Source organism: Balaenoptera borealis (assembly GCF_965194805.1).
Source record: "Balaenoptera borealis genome assembly, chromosome: 2".
Taxonomy (NCBI): Eukaryota; Metazoa; Chordata; class Mammalia; order Artiodactyla; family Balaenopteridae; genus Balaenoptera; species Balaenoptera borealis.
Window position 1 is genome coordinate 92,509,041 of NC_138867.1, and position 21,865 is coordinate 92,530,905.

General features: G+C 37.9%; 1 protein-coding gene across 6 annotated transcripts in view; it reads left to right on the top strand.

The window, feature by feature from the left end:
* Positions 1 to 5,941: 5,941 nt before the first annotated feature.
* The window catches only part of CAMK4 (calcium/calmodulin dependent protein kinase IV), a 243,484-nt gene continuing 227,560 nt past the window's right edge, over positions 5,942 to 21,865 (top strand). For 4 of the 6 annotated variants that reach the window (XR_014239587.1, XM_082377466.1, XM_082377465.1 and 1 more), the window contains exon 1: positions 5,942 to 21,864. Coding sequence is in view for 4 of the 6 variants with exons in the window: in XM_082377466.1 (XP_082233592.1) it covers positions 21,718 to 21,864 (147 nt within the window). In the remaining 2 variants the exon portion in view is untranslated. The remainder of the gene's footprint in view (position 21,865) is intronic. The other 2 variants (XM_082377464.1, XM_082377467.1) reach the window with 2 other exon arrangements.

The following is a 21,865-nucleotide window of genomic DNA, read 5'->3' on the forward strand; positions in this document are numbered from 1 at the left end:
GCTGCAGGATTGTAGTTTTTCTTGCTTCTGTTGTCTGCCCTCTGGTGGTTGAGGCTATCTAAGAGGCTTGATGGGAGGCTCTGGTGGTGGGTAGAGCTGACTGTTGCTGTGGCGGTCAGAGCTCAGTAAAACCTTAATCCACTTGACTGTTGATGGGTGGGGCTGGGTTCCCTCCCTGTTGCTGTGGCGGTCAGAGCTCAGTAAAACCTTAATCCACTTGACTGTTGATGGGTGGGGCTGGGTTCCCTCCCTGTTGGTTGTTTTGCCTGAGGCAATCCAACACTGGAGCCTACCCGTGCTCTTTGGTGGGGTTAATGGCAGTCTCTGGGAGGGCTCACACCAAGGAGAACTTCCCAGAACCTCTGCTGCCAGTGTCCTTATCCCCACGGTGAAACAGAGCCACCACTCGCCTCTGCAGGAGACCCCCCAACACCAGCAGGTAGGTCTGGTTCAGTCTCCCCCAGGGTCACTGCTCCTTCCCCTGGGTCCCGATGCACACATTACTTTGTGTGTGCCCTCCAAGAGTGGGGTCTCTGTTTCCCCCAGTCCTGTCAAAGTCCTGCAATCAATTCCCACTAGGCTTCAAAGTCTGATTCTCTAGGAATTCCTCCTCCCGTAGCCGGACCCCCAGGTTGGGAAGCCTGACGTGGGGCTCAGAACCTTCACTCCAGTGGGTGGACTTCTGTGGTATAAGTGTTCGCCAGTCTGTGAGCCACCCACCCAGCAGTTATGGGATTTGATTTTACTCTGATTGCGCCCCTCCTACCGTCTCACTGTGGCTTCTCCTCTGTCCTTGGACGTGGGGTATCCTCCTTGGTGAAGTCCAGGGGCTTCCTGTCAATGATTGTCCAGCAGCCAGTTGTGATTCTGGTGCTCTCGCAAGAGGGAGTGAGAGCACGTCCTTCTACTCCGCCATCTTGGTTAATCTCCTAGGTATATTTCTTACAGATAACATAGTTGGGTTTTGGTTTTGGTTTTTCTTTTTTTATTGAGTTATACTGACATTTAACAGTATATTAGTTTCAGGTGTACAACATAATGATTTGATATTTGTAAATATTGCAAAATGATCACCACAATAAGTCTAGTTAACATCCATTAGCACACGTAGTTACAAATTCTTTTTTTGTGTGTGATGTGAACTTTTAAGATCTACTCTCTTAGCAACTTTCAAATATACAGTACAGTGTTGTTAACTATGGTCACCATGCTGTACATTACAGCCTCAGGACTTATTTATGTTATAACTGGAAGTTTGTACCTTTTAACCCCCTTCACCCTTTTCACCCACCCTCTACCCACTGCTTTTAGCAACCAGCAATCTGTTCTCTGTATCTATGAGTTCCATTTCGGGGTTTATTTATTTGGTTAGTTGGTTGTTGTTTAGATTCCACATATAAATGACATCATATGGTGTTTGTCTTTCTCTGACTTATTTTACTTAACATAATGCCCTCAAGGTTGGGGTTTTGTTTTTTAAACAAAATTAGAACAATTTGGCTCTCTCATATGTGAAGTAAGAATTTATATACTTCCTGCAGTATTAATATTTACTTTTTATTTTATTATTTCCTTCTTTACTTTCCCTGTTTCTCCTGGTATGATCAAACTACACTTTATTCTCTTTTTTTCTCTTGTTAATTTGAAAGTTCAACTTTATGTTTCCATTGCACTAGGGGTTACCTTCCCATTGCAAACGGAAATTCTCACTTGTGATATAAAAGCAAAATATTAAGTGTTCCCTTTGTGGACAGTGGTAGTTACCTACCCACCTATAACATTCTCTCCTTCTGTACTAATCAAAATGCAGATTTCTTTGGGGGAGAGGGAGTGTTGCAAACTTGATTTCCCCTGCTTTCTTTAGACTAGGAGTGGCCAGGGGACTACTTCCTGGCTAATGATATATAAGCAGAAATCTATTGGCTGGGGCTTTAGGGAGAACAATAGTATATATACTCAGCCGGCATGTATTTTTGCCCTTTGCCCTTCCTATTCTTCATACCTAAAATGTAGATATCATGCATGAAGGTGGAACCAGCCACCTTGTGATCATTATGACAACAGCCACAAGAATAGGGGCCGTGGGAATGCAGGAGTTCAGGCCCTTGTTGGTGGTGGGAAATTTTGCTGCACTGCCTGCTCCCAACTTCTGTTATATGAGAAATACGAGGCCCTGTTTAGTCAGATTTCATTTTGTGTAGCTGAATGCAATCTGAATGGAGACAGTCCCCCCAACCAAGGCACATCTGATTCCTCCCTGCTCCCCCAACGTTAGATGGATTAGTGTTCTAATTCCCTACTCTCCCCAAGCCATGACTGGAATTCTATTACTTCTCTTCCTTTCTCCTCATTCTCAACACAAAAGTTTTGGTGAAATTATTTTGTATTTTAATTCTAAACTGTCCTTTTGTATTATTTTAGAGCGTGTCATTTTATTTCAAAGCCCTAAATTATTTTGAGTCACTTTCCCATATATTGCAAAAATCATTTTTCATCACCATTTTTTTCTCCTTCACCTTTGCTTATGTTAAGATTTCTGTTCTGATTCACTCATTTGGCTAAAGTTCTTTATTATGTATTCTCAGATGAGATGTGTGCTGATACCGTCTGTGAATTCTTGCTTATTGGTTCACAGTTCTTTTCTCTCACTAGCCCGTGGATGTTACTTAAATGCTATCTAGATTCCACAATAACAGGCAAGAAATCGGATGTCAGTCTGTTCTTTTTTCCTTTGTAACCAATTCCTTCTGTCTAGAAGCTTATGATGTTTTGTTTTTATTCTTTGGGATTCAAGCATTTTATCATAATACACATAGGTGTTATTTTTTATTTAACATCTTTATTGGAGTATAATTGCTTTACAATGTTGTGTTAGTTTCTGCTGTATAACAAAGTGAACCAGCTATATGTATACAGATATCCCCTTATCCCCTCCCTCTTGGGTCTCCCTCCCACCCTCCCTATCCCACCCCTCTAGGTGGTCACAAAGCACCGAGATGATCTCCCTGTGCTATGCAGCTGCTTCCCACTAGCTATCTATTTTACATTTGGTAGTGTATATATGTCCATGCCACTCTCTCACTTCGTCCCAGCTTACCCTTCCCCCTCCCCATGTCCTCAAGTCCATTCCCTACATCTGCGTCTTTATTCCTGTCCTGCCCCTGGGTTCGTCAGAACCATTTTTTAAAATAGATGTTATCTTGTATAAGTCAATCTTGCTCAAATTCAGTGAGCACTTTTAACCTGCAGAACCAAATCTCTCTTAAAGCCAGGAAATTTTTCTCTAGTACTTAATTATTGCTTCTCTTCCCTTGTTTCTTTCTGTCCTGGATCACCTGTCATTTGCTTACTTAAACTTTCATGTGTTCTCCAAATCACTTCTTTCTTCCCTCAGGATTTATATCTCTTTTAATTTTTGCTCCATTTTTGAAGCATTTCTATACTTTGATTTTCCATGACAGTAATCCAATTCTCAGCACTGCTCATTCTGTTCTTCATTTCATATTATGCATTGCATTTTTCAAAAGATTAAAAACCATACCTCTTATTTCCAGAAAGTATATCCTTAAGTGCTCTTATTATTTTGTTGTTAATGGTGTTAAATGTGTGGCCTGTCCCCATCAGAAGTTCTGATCCCAGGAGCTACCTTTTACTGGGAAGCACAAACTCTGCTTGTTCTTCCTCCATCTGATGATGGGTCCCTTTGGACCCTGACTTTTATTGCCTTCAGGGCTCAAATTGACTTGTTGGGTATACAAACAGCAGTAGAATCAAGAAAATGGTGGGAGACATGGCATTATGTACTCTTGTGAGTTGATGATAGACCAACATGGCTTCTTCCTAAGGAAGCCTCTTTCCTTTCCATTCTCAGCTACAGAATTAGTGTCAGGCTAAAGAGATAGAAAGGCAACATTTTTTGACCATATAGTTTCAGGTCCTGTTCTAAGCATTTAATAACAATTAAGGATTCCTATTATAACAACCTTTTGATCTATACACTGTTATCTCCATTTTATAAAAGAAGAGTTAAGAAACTTGCCCAAGCTTTTACTACTAGGAAGCAATGGAGTCAGGACTCAAATCCAGGTGTTCTTTGTCCACAGCAAGAGAATATGCTATTCTGCCCACATGAGCATTATTCATGTTTGTATCCCTAATAGCTCTTCCAGGGCCAAGTTGACCGGTAGTTCCTACAGAAGGACCAAGGCTCTCCAAAGGCCAAAATCTCGCCAGTAATCCCAGGGCTCAGTTTCTTGCCTGAGGCCTCTCCACTGCTAGTCTTCAGACTCCGTTGGCCAAATGAGGACACATCCTGTAGCCCCTTCAGAACCCAGGTAGGGCAGAAGGCTTTGCACCTGACAGCCATTGTCAAGCTCAGGGGAAGGTGTAGTTGGAAGCTGGCGCAGAGTTTGGATAGGCTGGAGGCAGGGACGTTGCGTTCATATACCATCCTCTGAATGTAACCTGCTTGAGAGTGGCACCTGTTTTCATTGACTATTGCATCCTCAATATCTAGTACATTATAGGGATCATGATAGTAGCCCAATAAATATTTACTGAATGAAATTGTAATAGGACTTAACCATCTGAAAGACATCACCCTAAAGTAATGTGTAAACTTAGGACTCTATCCTCAAACTCTAACCCTCAAATCAGTCCTCATCTTAATTTTTGGAAAGCCATCTCTGGGGTAGCTATCTTCTTAGAATAAGAAAGAGGTATTCTCTCTTCATCCTTTTGGTTATGAGTTTGCAACAATAAAAAAAAGATAAGACTTTAATTTCTTACAAAGCAAATGAATGAATAAACACCTTGTGTGTGGAACAGCTCTAGAAAACTCTGTGTGTGTGTGTGTGTGTGTGTGTGTTTGTGTGGTGGTGGTGGTGGTGATTAGGAAAAAAAAAGGAGGAAGATCAAGCTCATGAAAAGTTAATATGGCAACCAAGCTCATCAGAGAAGAAGGAGGAAATATTGCTTAGCAACTAGAAGTTTCAAGAAGGAAAATTCTAAATTCCAGTGGGAGAAAGTGTGGAAGGTAAGTAAATGCGTATCTAAAGTGAAGGCTTTTGAGGTGATTGTTTTGGTGAATAATTTGCTACTTCTTTTCCTTTGTATCCACTGAAAATTTAGCCCTGTCTCAAAGCATGACTAATAAATGGCCAAAATGAATGGAGTGGCCAAAATGGGGCAAATTTGTCCATTACAAACAGAAGTGGCCAGGGACCAAAAAGGAAATTCTTTACTACTTCATTCCTCTAATAGTTTTGTCTTTTTAATTACCCCACTAATGCATGAATATATTCTCATTATAAAAGATTTTTTAAATTTGGCATTGTTAAGAGCAAACCCTGAAATGACCCCTGTGGTATGCTACTCCTACTTTCATTTCTGAGTTGGTACCACTGTCATGTGTCTGATATGCATTCTTCCAACCATTGCCATGTATTTATATATATATATATATATATATATATATATATATATATTTGCTTCCTAATTTTTAACACAAAGTGGTCATATCCTAGTACTTGAACTTGTAAAAAATAATATGGTTGGAAAAATTTTCATGTTATACACACACACACACACACATATATATATAATTCATTCCTTTTACATGCCATATATAAAGTTCCACTGACAACTTCTCTATTGATGGACATTTCAGTGTTTCCAGTTTTACACTGATATATACAGTAAAGTTATGAATAGCCTTGAATATATCACTGTGCACTTGAGAAAGTATTTCTTGAAAATGTATTGCTAAAAGCAGAACTGCTAGCCCAAAGGAATTTAAGATTCAAAATATATACTTCCTAGTTGCCTTCCCAAAAGACTTCTATCTACTGCATACAAATGTACCAGGTTCCCTATACCTTTCCCAAATTTGACAGTTTATGCCATCTGATAAGTGAAAACACACACACACACACACACACACACACACACACACACACAGAGTTACCAGTGAGAATGACTATCCTCTATGTTTACTGGCCATTTTGTTTCTCTTTGTGAGAATTGCCATCTGGCATCCTTTACTCATTTTAGTATTGTTTGCCTTTTCCTAAATTACTTATAGCAGTCTTTATACATTCTGGTTATTAATACCTTGTCTGCTAAATGTGTTGCAGTAATTTATCTCTGCCACTTGTTTATGTTTCTCTCCCCTTACACAGAAGCTTTAAATTTTTTAGGAGAAATCTGTCACATATACTTGATGGTTTCTGGGTTGGGGGTCTCACTTGAGAAAACCTTTGGTACCCCAAGGCTTTAAAAGTATTCTGTATTTTCCTCTAACACATTTATATTCTTGCTTAACTTTTGGTGCTTTAAGCCACATGGAATTTGTTTTAGTAAATAATATGAGGCATAGTATCTTGCTTCACTTTTTTTATACGAGAGCTACTTTCCTACAATTTAATAAACACACAATCTTTTCCCACTGATTAAAAGGGCAGGCAAATAATAAAGTCTTACATATATGTGAGTCTGCTTATGTACCCAATTCAACTTTATTTCCCTATTCCTAAACTCTCTAGGCTTAATTAGTATAGGCCTCATAGTATGTATTCATACATATTTAGAAGTCCTGTCTCATTGATAGTCTTTTTCAGATATATTTGTCTCTTCTGTGGCATCTTCAGAGAAAATAGATAGTAAATCAGATATTTGCTGTCTTGGTTTTGTCTGAAACCCAAGGGCCAAAAGCAAAATATAAGGTGACAAGGACTCCTACATTTCAAAATGAAGGGTATTTTCTAGGTATCTTATATTTAATAAGATCTATTTTCCTCGCTGGATAGTGCTCATAAGAGGAAATGCGCTAACTTTATCTCTGCGTTTCTCATATTGATGCCTCCTATTTCTTTCTCTCCATGTGTTCATTACACTGAGGATTGCTATAGAAGATATCCTTTTCTTGTGTCTGTAGTCATGCTTCTCATATTTTGCCATGAACTATGATATTTTCTGTAGATTTCATATAAGCACCCCTTATTAGATTGAGGATATTTCTTCTTTAGTTTATGCTTGCTAATTTTTTAAGTCATTAAAGAACATTGAAAATAATCAAATAGATTTTTTCCTTAGTTTGCTAATAATGATATATACACTTATTTTCTAATATTTAACCAGGAATAATATTTAAGCAAAGAAACCCTCGCTTAGACACTTCTTTATACGTGGACATTTCAAGATTTTTTCCTCTCCTTATCCTACCAAAGAACAGAGAAGAACTTGACCATTTAACCAGTGTGAGTAAGGTAATAGAGTTATAACTGGTTAGGGTCACTGCTGATCACAGCTGCACTAGGAGAGATTAGATACAGATCTATCTGCCTCACATGAAGTGGGGAAAAAAAGGGGTTAGTATTAGTTCAGATACATGAAAAAAAGAAACAGTTTCTCATCAACAAAAGCCTGAAACCAGTGTGAAAATATCTGAATATTGTGTAATATTGTATTGGCTATACAATCAGTGGTCAATGGAAAATACTCTATTTCCTAAATTTCTTAATGTACTGAAATTTCTGCCTCTTTATTTATTGTGTGTTTGTGTGTGTGTGTGTGTGTATGTGTGTGTGTGTGTGTACCCAGAGAAGCAAATTTTCTATGATTTTTGCAAATATCAACACAGAAATAACTTTTACTTGATTATGGTATCCTTTAATTTCTGCTGGGTTTAGAATGTTAATATAGTTGACCCTTGAATAACATGGGTTTGAACTGCACAGGTCCACTTATACATGGATTATTTAAATAGTATATATTACAGTACTATATGATCTGAGGTTCGTTGAATCCAAGGATTCGGAACCTTGGATTCAGAGGAACTTCCTATGTGTATATGTGGGAGGGCGGACTATAAGCTATGCGTGGATTTTCAGCTGTGCAAAGAGTTGACACCCCTAACCCCCAGCATTGTTCAAGGGGCAGCTGCATTTACTTTAAGATTGTAATATTCATGCTCATGAGAAGAAATTAGGTTATATTTCTCTCTTTGTATACTTTTTGTCCTTTGTCGATAGTAGAGTTTTGCTATTCTCATAGAATGATTTACCAAACTTTTTTAAAAATCTGTACTCTGAGACAGTTTATATATAATGTGGAAAATAATCTGCTATTTGAAGTTTGGTAGAATCCTTCTATGAAATCTCCTGGACCTAAGATCTTTTAAAGAGTAGATTTTGGGGCTTCCCTGGTGGCGCAGTGGTTGAGAATCTGCCTGCCAATGCAGGGGACACGGGTTCGAGCCCTGGTCTGGGAAGATCCCACATGCCGCGGAGCAACTAGGCACGTGAGCCATAACTACTGAGCCTGCGCGTCTGGAGCCTGTACTCCGCAACAAGAGAGGCCGCGATAGTGAGAGGCCCACGAACCGCGATGAAAAGTGGCCCCCGCTTGCCGCAACTAGAGAAAGCCCTCGCACAGAAACGAAGACCCAACACAGCCATAAATAAATAAAATTTTTTTAAAAAAAGTAGATTTTAATTTCCTTGGTCATTTCTTTGCTAATAAAACTTCTATTTCTACTTCTACACTTCTTGAATTAATTATAATAACATACACTTTTCTATGAAGTGATACACTTCACCTACTTTTCTAAATTTTTGGCATAAGGATAACTATAATACTTTCTTATAATTCTTACCTTGTTTAATGTAATTTTATATTCCCTTTCCATCTGTAATATTCTTTACCTGTGTCTTTCCTAATTTTTTTCCTTATAATTACCAGAAGTTCAATTTAATGGGATTTTCCAAGAACAAAGTTTTGCTTTTACTGATTGTGCTTAATGTTCATTTTATTTAATCAGTTTCTGCTTTTATTAATTCTTTTCTTTAACTTGCTTTTGTTCTATTTTGTCAATCTTTTCTGGTTCCTTAAGTTTATGTGTGTGGCAGGATGAGTAATCAGATATTTGCTGTCTCGGTTTTGTCTGAAACCCAAAAGCCAAAATAATAGGTGACAAGGACCCCCTACATTTCAAAATGACAGTCTAGTTCATCGATGTACAACTGACAGAAGAGGTAGCTGAAAAGCAGTTTTGTGACCCTTGGTCCCGCACCCAACTTGAGGACATAGAAGGATTGAGGTAGGAGAGCCAGGGAAGAGCAGATATTTTGAGGAACTGTTGTTGCTTGGTGGCATTTTCCATCCATACTTCCCCTCCTCAGTGTGTGGGGTGAGTGGGTGGAGGGATGTTCCCCCTGACCTCAAGACAAATTAGATGGATTCAAAGAGTCTTTCTTGTAGGATTTCGTATCCCTGCCGTCTTTCTTTGCCCTTACTGTTTGAGGGAGCAAAGAGACAGTTTGTGAGAAAATGAAAGGCAGAAAGTATGTGGCTGGAGCTGTCTGCCTGAGAAAGAGCAAAGAGGGGTGCCTTCTCCACTGCCAGCTGAGCAGAGGCATGTGTTTCCCTAGACCAGACATGAATCATAAAAAGGAGAGCCATCTGGCTTTGAACAGACCAGAAAGAGGTCACCTTAGATACTGAACCTGAGGGGAAAATCTTAAGTGGCCAGGCCAGAGACAGAGCTCTGCCCACATCTAGGGAGCTACAATTCGATGTTTCTAGTGAAGAAATCTCTAGAAAGTCCACAAAAATACCCTCGTGAAGTCAGCAATGAAGATTCAGCAAACCCAGAGAGCATATCACCACATCAAAACCCCCATTACCCTATCAAGTTAGACTTTTCTTACTCCTTACCTCCTTATCCCATCTCTGACTCTGCCCAATCCAACTCTGGAGGGTCCTAATGTCATAGCTGAAAGTGTGGGAGTGGGTGAGGAGGAGCTGACAAAGCAAGGACAGGAGTCTCCACGCAATGCCTTCCCCGCTCCCCGCTGAGTCCCAGCCTGGAATGAACCTGAGTTGGGAAAGGGAGAAGTGAAACATAAATAAAACCCCAATGTAGACTATTTCACTAAAATGGGCATTTTAGTTATCTAAATAAGACCAAAACCGTTACTAAAGGTGACTGGAGGATTTTTTTATTACCCTTTAAGAGTGATCAGAAAAGCTATGACCGTTTCTCAATATTTTATCCAAGGAGAGGGGAAGAAAGAGACTATAGAATGGATTTTAAAAGATAGTGAAATGAATTTGAAAATGAATTTGCATTATGTTTGCATCCTATCAATTTCTGCTAGTTCAGCGTACCAGTTAGCTAGTCTTAACTCACTTATTTTCAAACTTTGTTTACTAATACATACATTTAAAATTATGAATATTTCTCAGTACTATGTTGACTATATTCCACATATTATTGTAATTAGTGCTTTCACTTTCATTCATTATAAAGGATATAAATTATAATTTATAATTTGAATTTTAGTTTTATCTGAAGGGCATTTAAAAATTTTCCAAATGCATGATTTCTTTTGCTACTTTTTGTTGTTAGTTTCTAATTCTACTGCAATTTGGTAAGAAAATTTGTCCTGTGTGATTTCTTTTTTTTTTTTTTTTAAACTTTGGGTTTATTTATTTTATTTATTTATTTATTTATGGCTGTGTTGGGTCTTCGTTTCTGTGCGAGGGCTTTCTCTAGTTGTGGCAAGTGGGGGCCACTCTTCATCGCGGTGCGCGGGCCTCTCATTATCGCGGCCTCTCTTGTTGCGGAGCACAAGACGCGCAGGCTCAGTAATTGTGGCTCACGGGACTAGTTGCTCCGCGGCATGTGGGATCTTCCCAGACCAGGGCTCGAACCCGTGTCCCCTGCATTGGCAGGCAGATTCTCAACCACTGCGCCACCAGGGAAGCCCGTGATTTCTTTTTTGAATAATGAAGATTTTTCTATGTGGGCAGAGATTTTTATTTGAGGGCTTCAATCCAGCATCAAGGGAGCAGTTCCCATGCCTTATAAAATCTCCCTTTTGTAATTTTATTTTCTGACTCCCTTGATTCAGGAACCTCAGGATCCAAATTCATGCCAGTACATGTTGGCTAGGTCCTGTATCTCCTTCAGAGTTTAATCCCTTTCCTTGCATAGCATGCCCCACTTCCCTGGTGTGTTACATTGTGTTGTGACTTGACCCTAGTTATTGGCCTCTAGACTAAGAAGGATGGTGGGAGGAAAGATTCTGAGTGGGATGGGTACTGTCTTGCAAGACTGAAGCCTCAGTATCATCTCCAAGCAATGGAGGTGTTACAGCCTTTAATATGAGAGGTGCGCCACTTCTACAGGCCCAGATGGTTCAGGGAAATCTGGGGTTTCAAGTTTCTCCAGTGCATCAACCAAGATAGTTCCATCCCAAGACTTGGGGGTCCCATTCCTTCTACCAAAGGCGCTACCTTGGTATAGCAGGCTTTCCAGGATTGAGAATTCACTTTTTTTAATGCAACTAGATATCTTTATAATCAAGTCTTGATTCACAGCTCTTTCCGCTGTCCTGCTGCAGAGGCGAGAGTCTCTTCAAAAGCTACCAAGGAGACCCACCAGCTTTTTCACTTTGCCTTAAACTGGTGATTAATCATCCTTGGCCTTTTATTTTCTTTTTTCCAGTGGCTGGTTGCACTCAACAAAATCCATCTGATTTCATTGTTGTTATAATTATGATTTCCCCCAAACCTTTCAAAGATTTGAGACATTGCACCCATCAATGTTTTTCCTCCTACTGTGATCCAACCTCAGTTCATCACTAGTGAAATTTTAGCAACTATACTCTGTGGTAGCTAGTTTCCTAACATGGTCCCAGTTTTACTGTATCCTACATGTAAATGTCATACATCCCCTTTTCTTTCCCCATGGATCTGGCCAAAATGAAACAATTTGTAATCATAATATGGTGCCATGGTATGGCAGGAGCTACCATACTCCATTCACTACCAATAATGGAGTCTTTATTGTTAGCCAGCTGGTGAGTGATTTGGCTCCAAAATTCCATCCTTAAAGTCTGCTTCCTTGGACCACTTGTCACCAACTGTCTGAAATCAAGTCCCCTTAGAAACATTTGTTGAGATAGAGAAGACAAAAGGTGTGTACGCACAAAGTTTATTGGGGAGCAATCAGGAACAATGCCTGCAAGGGAGTAAGGGAAGGATTGGGCAGAAGGAGAGGTTGAACTGTGGTACATTTCTCCCAGAGGTTTCAGCCAATCCCACAGGGACTCTGGAGATGGGATGGGCCTTTAGAGTTGTCCTGAATTGAGGCAAGAAGTCTAAGATGAGTAATTGGATGCAAGCTGCCCCCGGGGAGCAGGGAGGGGGCTAACTTGAGTGAGGCATCCTTGACAGTACACTACAACATCCACTATAGTGCCATTTAAAATATTTTGTAATACTGTTTTGTTTTTTTTTACCCCTCTGCCTTTTGTCTATCAGACTTTCTTTGTCCTATTTCCTCTCCCCACCTTGTTGTTTGAAAGCTATAAACACTTTTTATTCTTCTCACTGTTATCCTTACATTTTTGAATGTATACTTAACCTTATAACTTTCTATCAATGTCTATATTTAATCAGAATATCTCTAATTTGCCTGGAAGGGATGGGATTAGTAATCTACTTTTATGTGTTTTCTGATCCTAGCCTCTCTCCTCTGCTGCCTCTGTAGAATAATATATTATACTAATCCACATTATTATATTGTGCACTAATAATTTTTAAAACTTTAGTTTTTTCTTCAGTTAGCACTCATATTCTATATCACTCACTTTCTTGCACATATTAAAGGTTTTACTGCAGTTAATACTATGGTGATTATATCTGAGAGAATTGAAAGGGTGATACATTTTCCTAGTCCCTTAATGTTTGAAAATGTTATTTTGATTTATTTGAAATGGTAGTTGCTTGGGCATAACATATAGGTTCAAAATCAGTTTTTCCCTTGAGCTTTGAAGTGGTTGCTTCATTGTCTTCTAGCATCCAGTGTTACTGATGAGAAGTGTGATGAAATTCTGACTTGTTTCTTTGTAGGTAACCGGGTTCTTCTTTCCAGAAACTTCAGTGTTCTTAAATGGCACCAAGATATATCTTGATGTGGGTCATTTACCTTTACTTTTTTCTTCCAGAATTCCAAATAAATGAAATCATACAATATATACTCTTGGAGGTCTGACTTCTTTTATTCAGCTTAGTGTTTTTGAGGCTCATCCATGTTTCTGTGTATTTTAGTAGTTTATTCTTTTTATTGCTGAGTAGTAAAGTTTAATTTGTTTTTCTTTTCTAGTTGTTTGTTGCCATTATATAGAAATACAATTTTTGAATTGAATTTGGCACACTGCCTTTGTATTCAGTGACTATAAACTCATTACTTCTAAGAATTCATTTATAGATTATTTTGGATTTTCAACATAAGCAATTTTATCATCTGTAAATAATGACAGATTCTTTTCAATACTTACTCCTTTTAGGTTTTTTTTTTTTAATCTTGCCTTATTACATTGGTTAAGACCTCCTGTACAATACTGAGTAAAAGTAGGAGTGGTGGTAGAGAGCATGCTTTCACCATTTCTGATCTCAGAAGGAAATTTCTCAGCATTTCACCATTATGATTTTTTGCTGCAGATTCTATCTTAGTTTTTTAAAATATCTTCTTGGTTTTTATAATTAACAGACTTGACTTTTATCATTTTTTTCTGCATCTAATGAGATGGCCACATGATTTTTCTTCCTCTATCTCTTTCTCTTTTGAGGCCAGGATAAGCTGGTTTATATTATAGGGAAAAAATTTTAAGGCCAGTATTACTCATGAGCTAATTTTTTTTTAATTAAGCAGTACATAAAAATTATACTATATCATGACACAGTTGGGTTTATTCTAAAATAAACCATATATTTCACCCATATTAGCAGATAGAAGAAGAAAAATCTCCAAAATATACAAATAGCTCATGCAGCTTAATAACAAAAAAATGAACAACCTAATCAAAAAATGGGTGGAAGATCTAAATAGACATTTCTCCAAAGAAGACATGCAGATGGCCAAAAAGCACATGAAAAGATGCTCAACATCACTAATTATTAGAGAAATGCAAATCAAAACTGCAAATCAAAACTCACACTGGTCAGAATAGACATCATCAAAAAAATCTACAAACAATGAATGCTGGAGAGGGTGTGGAGAAAAGGGAGCTCTTCTACACAGTTGGTGGGAATGTAAATTGGTACAGCCACTATGGAGAACAGTATGGAGGTTCCTTAAAAAACTAAAAATAGAGCTACCGTATGGTCCTGCAATCCCACTCCTGGGCATATACCCAGAGAAAACCATAATTCGAAAAGATACATGCACCCATATGTTCAGTTCAGCACTATTTACAATAGCCAGGACATGGAAGCAACCTAAATGTCCATCGACAGAGGAATGGATAAAGAAGATGTGGTACATATACTTCTCAGGCATAAAAAAAACAAAATAATGCCGTTTGCAGCAACATGGATGGACTTAGAGATTGTCATACTGAGAAGGACAAATATCATATGATATTGCTTATATGTGGGATCTAAAAAATGGTACAAATGAATTTATCTACAAGACAGAAATAGAGTCACAGATGTAGAAAACAATCTTATGGTTACCAGGGGGAAAGGCAGGGAGGGATAAATTGGGAGATTAGGATTGACATATACACACTACTATATATAAAATAGGTAACTAATTAGGACCTACTGTGTAGCACAGGGAACTCTACTCAATACTCTAATGACCTATATGGGAAAAGAATCTAAAAAAGAGTGGATATATGTATATGTATAACTGATTCACTTTGCTGTACAGCAGAAAATAACACAACATTGTAAATCAACTATACTCCAATAAAAATTTTTTAAAAAATCTTTAGTCTTAGGTAGGCCCTGTGTCCCTGGATCTTGGGGATGTGACCTATTTAGAGCTCTTTCCTTTCCACCATTTGTAGTTCTGTTTTCGGGACATATTCCTGCCTTTCTCTTTAGCGTAGAGGGATTTTTCCTGTTCCCTTTCCCCATCTGCTGTGGGCTTATGCCAGTGACACTGTTTGTTGTAGGCACAGTAGCTACTGTTCTCCTTCTCCAGGTTTGCACTATCAAGCATGCTTTTTCAGGACTTTCAACCATCTTTTGTTGTGTGCCCAGTAGAGTTTGTGGAGAAAAACCTGCAAGAAGGTGCGAACTCTTCCTCTATATGTGGCTCCCAGGCTCACATTCTTTTGTTAACCCACATTCAATATCCCCCAATTTGTTAGTCTTCATATCAAATTCTTATTGGTATGTGGCTGTGTTTGCTGCAGGTAAGCAACTGTCATCTTTCCTTGTGAACACTCGTCTCTCCTTAGATTTTAGACTACTTGGTTGTCCTGTGACCCCAGTTCTCTGAAGCGTTCAAGGAAATCTTGACTTTGCATTTTGGCTTTTAATTGTTGTATTATAAGGGTTAAAGCAATGTTTTTTGTAGTGCTCTACATCCTGAGCAGAAACCAGAAATCTTTTTTTAGTTTTTTAAATTGATTTCTAAGAATTCTTCATGTATTCTAGTTACATATTCTTTGTCAGATATTTCTATTGAAAATATTTACTCCCAGTTTGTGTCTTGTGTTTCTACTTTCTTAACTGTGTCTCTTGCTGTACTTAAGTTTTAAAATTCGATAAATTCCAATTTTTAATTTTTTTATGTTTAGAGCTCACTTTGTCCTAAGACATTTTTATCTACTGTAAGTTCCTGAAGATATGATTTAGTCTTTAATTTTAAACGTATTACTGTAGTTTTAGCTTATATGCATAGGTTTATGATCCGTCTTAAATTAATTTTTGTTTGTGGTACAAGGAAAATTTTGAGGTTCATTTTTACCTATATATCCAATTGTTCTAGTACTATTTATTGAAAAGACTTTTGTTTGCCCATTAAATTGCTTTGTTACTTTTTTCAAAGATTAATTGACCACGTGTATCATTTTACTTCTAAACTCTATTCTTTTCCATTGACCTATTCTTTCTTTCCTTACACCAATGCCACACTGTCTTTATTTCTGTAGCTTTATTGTAAATTTTGAAATCAGATATAATGAGACCTCCAACTTTGTTCTTTTTTAGGATTGTTTTTATATTCCAGGTATTTTATATTTCTTTACACATTTTAGAATAAACTTTTCCATTTCTCCAAACAAAGCCTACTAGCATTAGTCCACATCTCAATTAGGGGAAAATCGATTTGTTAACAATATTGAAACTTCAATCAATGAACATGGTATATCTTTCCATTTATTTCTCTTAGCAATATATGATGGTTTTCACTGTAAAAGATTTGAATACCTTCTGTTGAATCGATTCCTAATATTTTATGCTTGTTTTATTATATTGTAAATCAGTGGTCCCCAACCTTTTTGACACCAGGGACCAGTTTCATGGAAGACAATTTTTCCACGGATGGGGGTGGGGGGGGATGGTTCAGGTGGTAATGCGAGTGGTGGGGAGTGGCAGATGAAGCTTTGCTCACTCGTTCACCTCTCACCTCCTGCTGTGCATCCTGGTTCCTCACAGGCCACGGACCGATACCAGTCTGCAGCCCGTGGGTTGAGGACCCCTGTTGTGAATGAACTATTTTTATTGCATTTCCAGTTGTTTCCTGCAGCATGTAGAAATATAGTTGATTATTTTATTTTGACCTTGTACCCTGTGACCTTGCCAAATTCACTTATTAATATTAGGAACCTAAGTCAAATCCTAGGATTTTCTATGTAAAAATCGAGTCATTTATAAATGGGAACAGTTTAATGTCTTCCTTTTCAATATTTATGGACTTTTAATTTTACCTAAAAGAATTGCTGGTGCTACTGTTACAGTTTTTATTTGGCTTTATTGAGATACAATTTGCATACAATAAAATCCATTATTTTTAAAAGTATAATTGAAGAGTTTTGACAAATGCATGAAATCATGTAACAACCATCAAACTCAAGATGCAGAACTTTCTGTGACCACCCAAATCCCCCCAAACCCATATTCAGTCAATCCTCTACCCTTCCTTAGCCCCTGAGAACCACCAGTCTGCATTCTGTCACTTCATTTTGCCTTTTCTTGGATATTATTTAGAAGGAATTATATGTAGTATTTTGTATTTTACCTCTACATATATTATAAACCACAAAATTCAGTGTTATAATTTTTGCCTTAAACCATGAGTTGTCTTCTAAATAAGAGAAGAATATGAAATACAGCCTTTTTTATTTACCCATATATCCCATTTTTGCTGTCTTTTTTTTTTTTTTTTTTTTTGGTATGTCTGAATTTCCATCTTGTTTATTTCCCTTCACCCTAAAAATATTCCTTTGGTATGGAATTCTGGATCTACTGGTTTTTTTTTTTCTTTCTTTCAGTAGTTAAATATCTTCAAAGTTAAAAAACTTTAGAGATATAATTCCATTGTTTTTTGTCCTACAGTATTTTTGATGAGGCATCATCTGTCATTTGTATTACTTTCCTTTATATATAATATATTCCCCCTCCCCCCTCTTCCTCTCTCTCAGAAGGGGATGCTTTCAGAACTTTTTAAGAAATCTATTGTTGGGAGCATTTGACTTAGATGGACCTATGTGTGATTTTATTTCTATTTATTCTGTTTGGGTTTCTGTGATTCTTGAATCTGTAAGTTGATGTCATTTACCTAATTTGAGAACATTTCAACTATTATTTTTTCAAATAAATTTTCTGCCCGAATCTTTCACCTTTCCTCCTGGAAATTCAGTTACATGTAAGATATATTGATATTGTCCAAAAATTCACTGAGAATTGCTCATTTTTTAAAAAATATTTTTTCTTTTTGTTCTCTAGATTGGATAATTTCTGTTTTTATTAGTTCTCTATTGATTCATAACAAATTACTCCAAAATTCAGTGACTTATAGCAGCAATAATCATTTAGCTCTCACAGTTTCTATGAATTCAGAATTCAGAATTCTGAATCATCTGAAATTCTGAATTGTTGGGTGGTTTCAGCTGAGGTCTCTCATGAAGTTACAGTCCAATGTTGGCTGGGGATGCAGTCATTTGAAGGCTTGATTGGGGTTGGGGAATCTACTTCAGTTGTGGCTTACTCTCATGCAAGCTGGTTCTTCTCCCCATCAGCATCTCCACGGAGCTGCTTGAGTATCCTCATGTCATGGCTTCCATCAGAATAAGCAATCCAAGAGATCAGGGCAGAATCTGCAATGCTTTTATGACCTTGGAAATCACACACCTTCATTTCCACCATATTCTATTTGTCACATAAGTCAACCCTAATTTAATGTGATAGGTAACCTCAGAAGAGCATGAATACTAAGAAGTGAAAATCAGTGGGGATGATCTTGGAGGTTGGATACCATATTCTATTTTCAAGTTCACCCACCCTTTCTCCTGCAATCTGCACACTTCTGTAAACCCTTTGAGTGATTTTCTCCCCCAAATTTCAGGTAGTTTGCTTATTCAGTTCTTAAACTTCTAATTGCTTCTTTTGAATCATTTTCATACCTCTGATAGGAATACCCATCTGTACACTAATTATGACTGTCTTTTCCTTTAATTATTTGAACATATTTATAATAGCAGTTTAAAATAATTTGTCCATGAATATCGACCTATGAGTCACCTTGGGGTTGGTTTCTATTGACTGATTTTTCTTTTGACTATGGTTTACATTTTCCTACCACTTCATGTATCTAGTCTTTGTGTGTGTGTGCTTGTGCATGCGTGTGTGTAGACTGGATTGTCAGTGACTCCTTGGAGAGATTCTGGATTCCATTATCTTTTTCCTGAAGAGATTTTTTTTCTTCTAACCCACAGTTAAATTTGATGGGACTCATACTTCAAACCATGTCTCCCCTGTGGTGAAGAACAGCTAAAATTTCTTCTCAGTGTTTTCATCCTTCCAGTTATTGCTTTGTCCTTTTTTCTGGGTTCCTCAGAATTTCCCACACATATATGTAGCTCAGAGATTAGCCTATTATTTGAGCACATTTTACATGTAGATTTTTGGATTCTTCCACTGTGGTCCCTTCTTTCTGGAATTTCCTCCTCAATTTTTATCCTCTCTGCCAGGCTTGAATTCTGTTTTCTGACACCTCAAGCTACTAAGAGTTGTGCTGCCTGCAGAGTCCTCACACGAAAAGCTGAATAAATGTGCATCTTATTCAGAAGAGTTCCTTTCTTTCATGGGTTGCATCATTTCCAGTTTTCTGATTTTGGTGGTTCTTTCTGCACATTTAAATAAGTGTTTTTATACTTAGTTCAGAGATTATAATTGTCGTATTCAGGAAAGTTAGTCATACCAGCTACTTTGCCATACCAGGATGGAAACTTGTCCATTTATATTTGAGTGAGACATAAAATAGCTCGTTAGTAGCTTTGGGTTCCTGATCCTGTTTAATGATGGGCTTCACTGTATGGTGTTAACAAAAGCCAAGTTCCTTTGTTGGCGGGGGCAGTATCCTAATTGTCAGTATCCACAGATCCCCCTCCCCTTGGGTTGTTTAGTTTTCTCATTGAGGAATCCTCCAATTTCTGCATGGCTGAGATTGTGATAGATACAAGCCTATTTTTCAGCATCCTGGGAGTCTGTTGGACCTGGAAGTCTCACTGTTTATTATGTAGAGTTTCATGAATCCCTCTGTGTTTAATACATTTGTAGCTATACCTTGTGATCTAAGACATACTTCATTTTTTGTTCAAAATTTCCAAAGATTAAATGTGCTCTCTTTTTGAAGAGCTTAGGAAGTGTGTTTTTTGGCTGTGAATGATAGAAGAAGAAATGTAGGGGCCTAAGAGCTTCTTATAAAAAAACACTGAACCAATGTCTTATCCTCACTCCACTTTTAGAAAGATCTGGTACTCTAATTCCTGAGCATTTCTGGAATTCTGTGGTAAGAATTATATTTCTTCATATTGGCTTCTCCCATTGCAAATCTGGGTTTCATGTCTACCCAGTCTTCTGAGTGAGTGACCATTTGTTCATTCCAAGATTTTAAGTTTTAGTTGATATTATTTCTTTCTTTCTTTTTGTGGATATATGCATTTGTTTCTTTTCTGTCGTTTTAGGTGATATTTCATAATGAGTGACAATAAATTGCATAGATTCTATTCCTGTTCCATCTGTTTTAAAATACATTTTTTCATCTTCAGTTTTTAAATAAACTACATTCATGAAACCAAATACCCTCTTTTTAAGCTGCAGCTAACAACACTTTTACAAAAGTCCGTTGTGAAAAGCATAGGTGTCAAATAACTAAACCAATGTTGAATGTAAATATCAATTCTACTATCACCTCTGTGTTATGAAATTGTGTTTCTCTAGCTATTGTTCCCTAAAATAGCAGGAGAAAAAAAGGCTTACCATCTCTTTCAGTGTAATATCCTTGCTTTCAACTCATGAGTTGAAAAGAATTGTGAATAAAAGAATTGCTCAAAACAGACAAGTATCTACATGCAGTGCTGCCACTTCAGGACTTACCTCAAAAAGGTGTAAATAAAAGTGGCCTAGCCACTACTTTATGCCCATCCCACCACCAGTCAGTGCCAAGGGAAACTGATTTAGTAAGAACTAGAATTTACTTTCAAGAGCTTCATCAGCTTGCTTTGCTTGTGTCCTTGGTTTTCTAACGTGAAGATTAGTGAATTCATTCTCTGAAAAGTAACAAGTCGTGAGCATTTTGTCTTTCACCATATAATTCAGTATTAATTGAATTTGTATGAATCTACATGTACTTGCTATTTTTAGGCCATTTGTAAACTGATCATATGCTAATCTTCATAAAATTACCTGTGAAGAATAGTTTCTATATAGTTTATTTTTCATTTCCTATCAACTAAGGGTCATTAATTGGTTAGATTTGGGGGGTTTTGTTTTTGCTTTTTTTGGTTTTGCTTTGTTTTTGGTAGTTCACCAATATAGCACAAAAGCTCTTAAGGGTAAAAAATTAATCAGTAATAGAGGAAACTATTGGACCGTGTTTACTGGTGTAATCAGGAATGGGGATACACTGAGAAGAGTTTAATGCATGTTGCAGGAAAGTCAGAAAAGAAAAAAAAAAAAAAAAGACTAAAAGTAATACCTGTGAAGTAAGATTAAATAAAGGGCTTAAAGTTATTTAGCCAGAAATGAGATATGATGTAATGTCTTTATATATACAAAGATTTATTACAGAATATAATGACTAATTGTTGTTCATTTCTGCTGAAATCTAAAAAAAGTTCAAGGGTAGAAATATAAATGATATAGATTTAACCAATACTTAGAAGGATAGCCTAAAGGTTGATGGGCAGACATTAGAATGCTCGTGATGGGACACATTTCTTGGGAAGAGGAAAGAGCTTTAAATGTAGCAATCTTCTCTGTCATGAATGATGACAAGTCCTGCGTTAAGGCAGAGGGCTGGACTAGTTGGCTTCCACAGGGCCCTTCCAAACCTGTAATTCTCTGTGTCACTTCTGTTGCTAGCCTTCAGAAGCTGGGAGTCAACTAGACATAGCAAATACCTGCCCTTTCAGGAGCTCCAGAAGTGCCACAGGAGGCAGTGCCAACAGCAGCACGACAGCACCTATTACAACTGAAGACTTCATTCAAAGGTGAGTCAGGTCACCGTGGACCCAGGCACTTCCCTTTCCTCCAGCTTTCACTGGCTCTGGGCATAGGAGCCCTGGAGGATCGCGACCAGAGGACACCCTTCCCAGCTGTCAGTATAAGCTTTGACAGAGGGAGGAACAAGGGATGGCAGGTTAGCTGGTGCTGGGTGGGAGGGGCTCGCCACCTAGACGCGCTCAAGGAGAGATGAGTTGCGCCAACAGCCAGGTCCCTTTCTCAACATCCTGCTGGCCACCCGGACCCATGTGCTCCCAGAGCGCGCTGGGCGCTCAACACCCGGAGCGATTGTCCCTGTGCGCTCAGTCTCTTCCAGGCACCCGATTCCAGCGGGAGG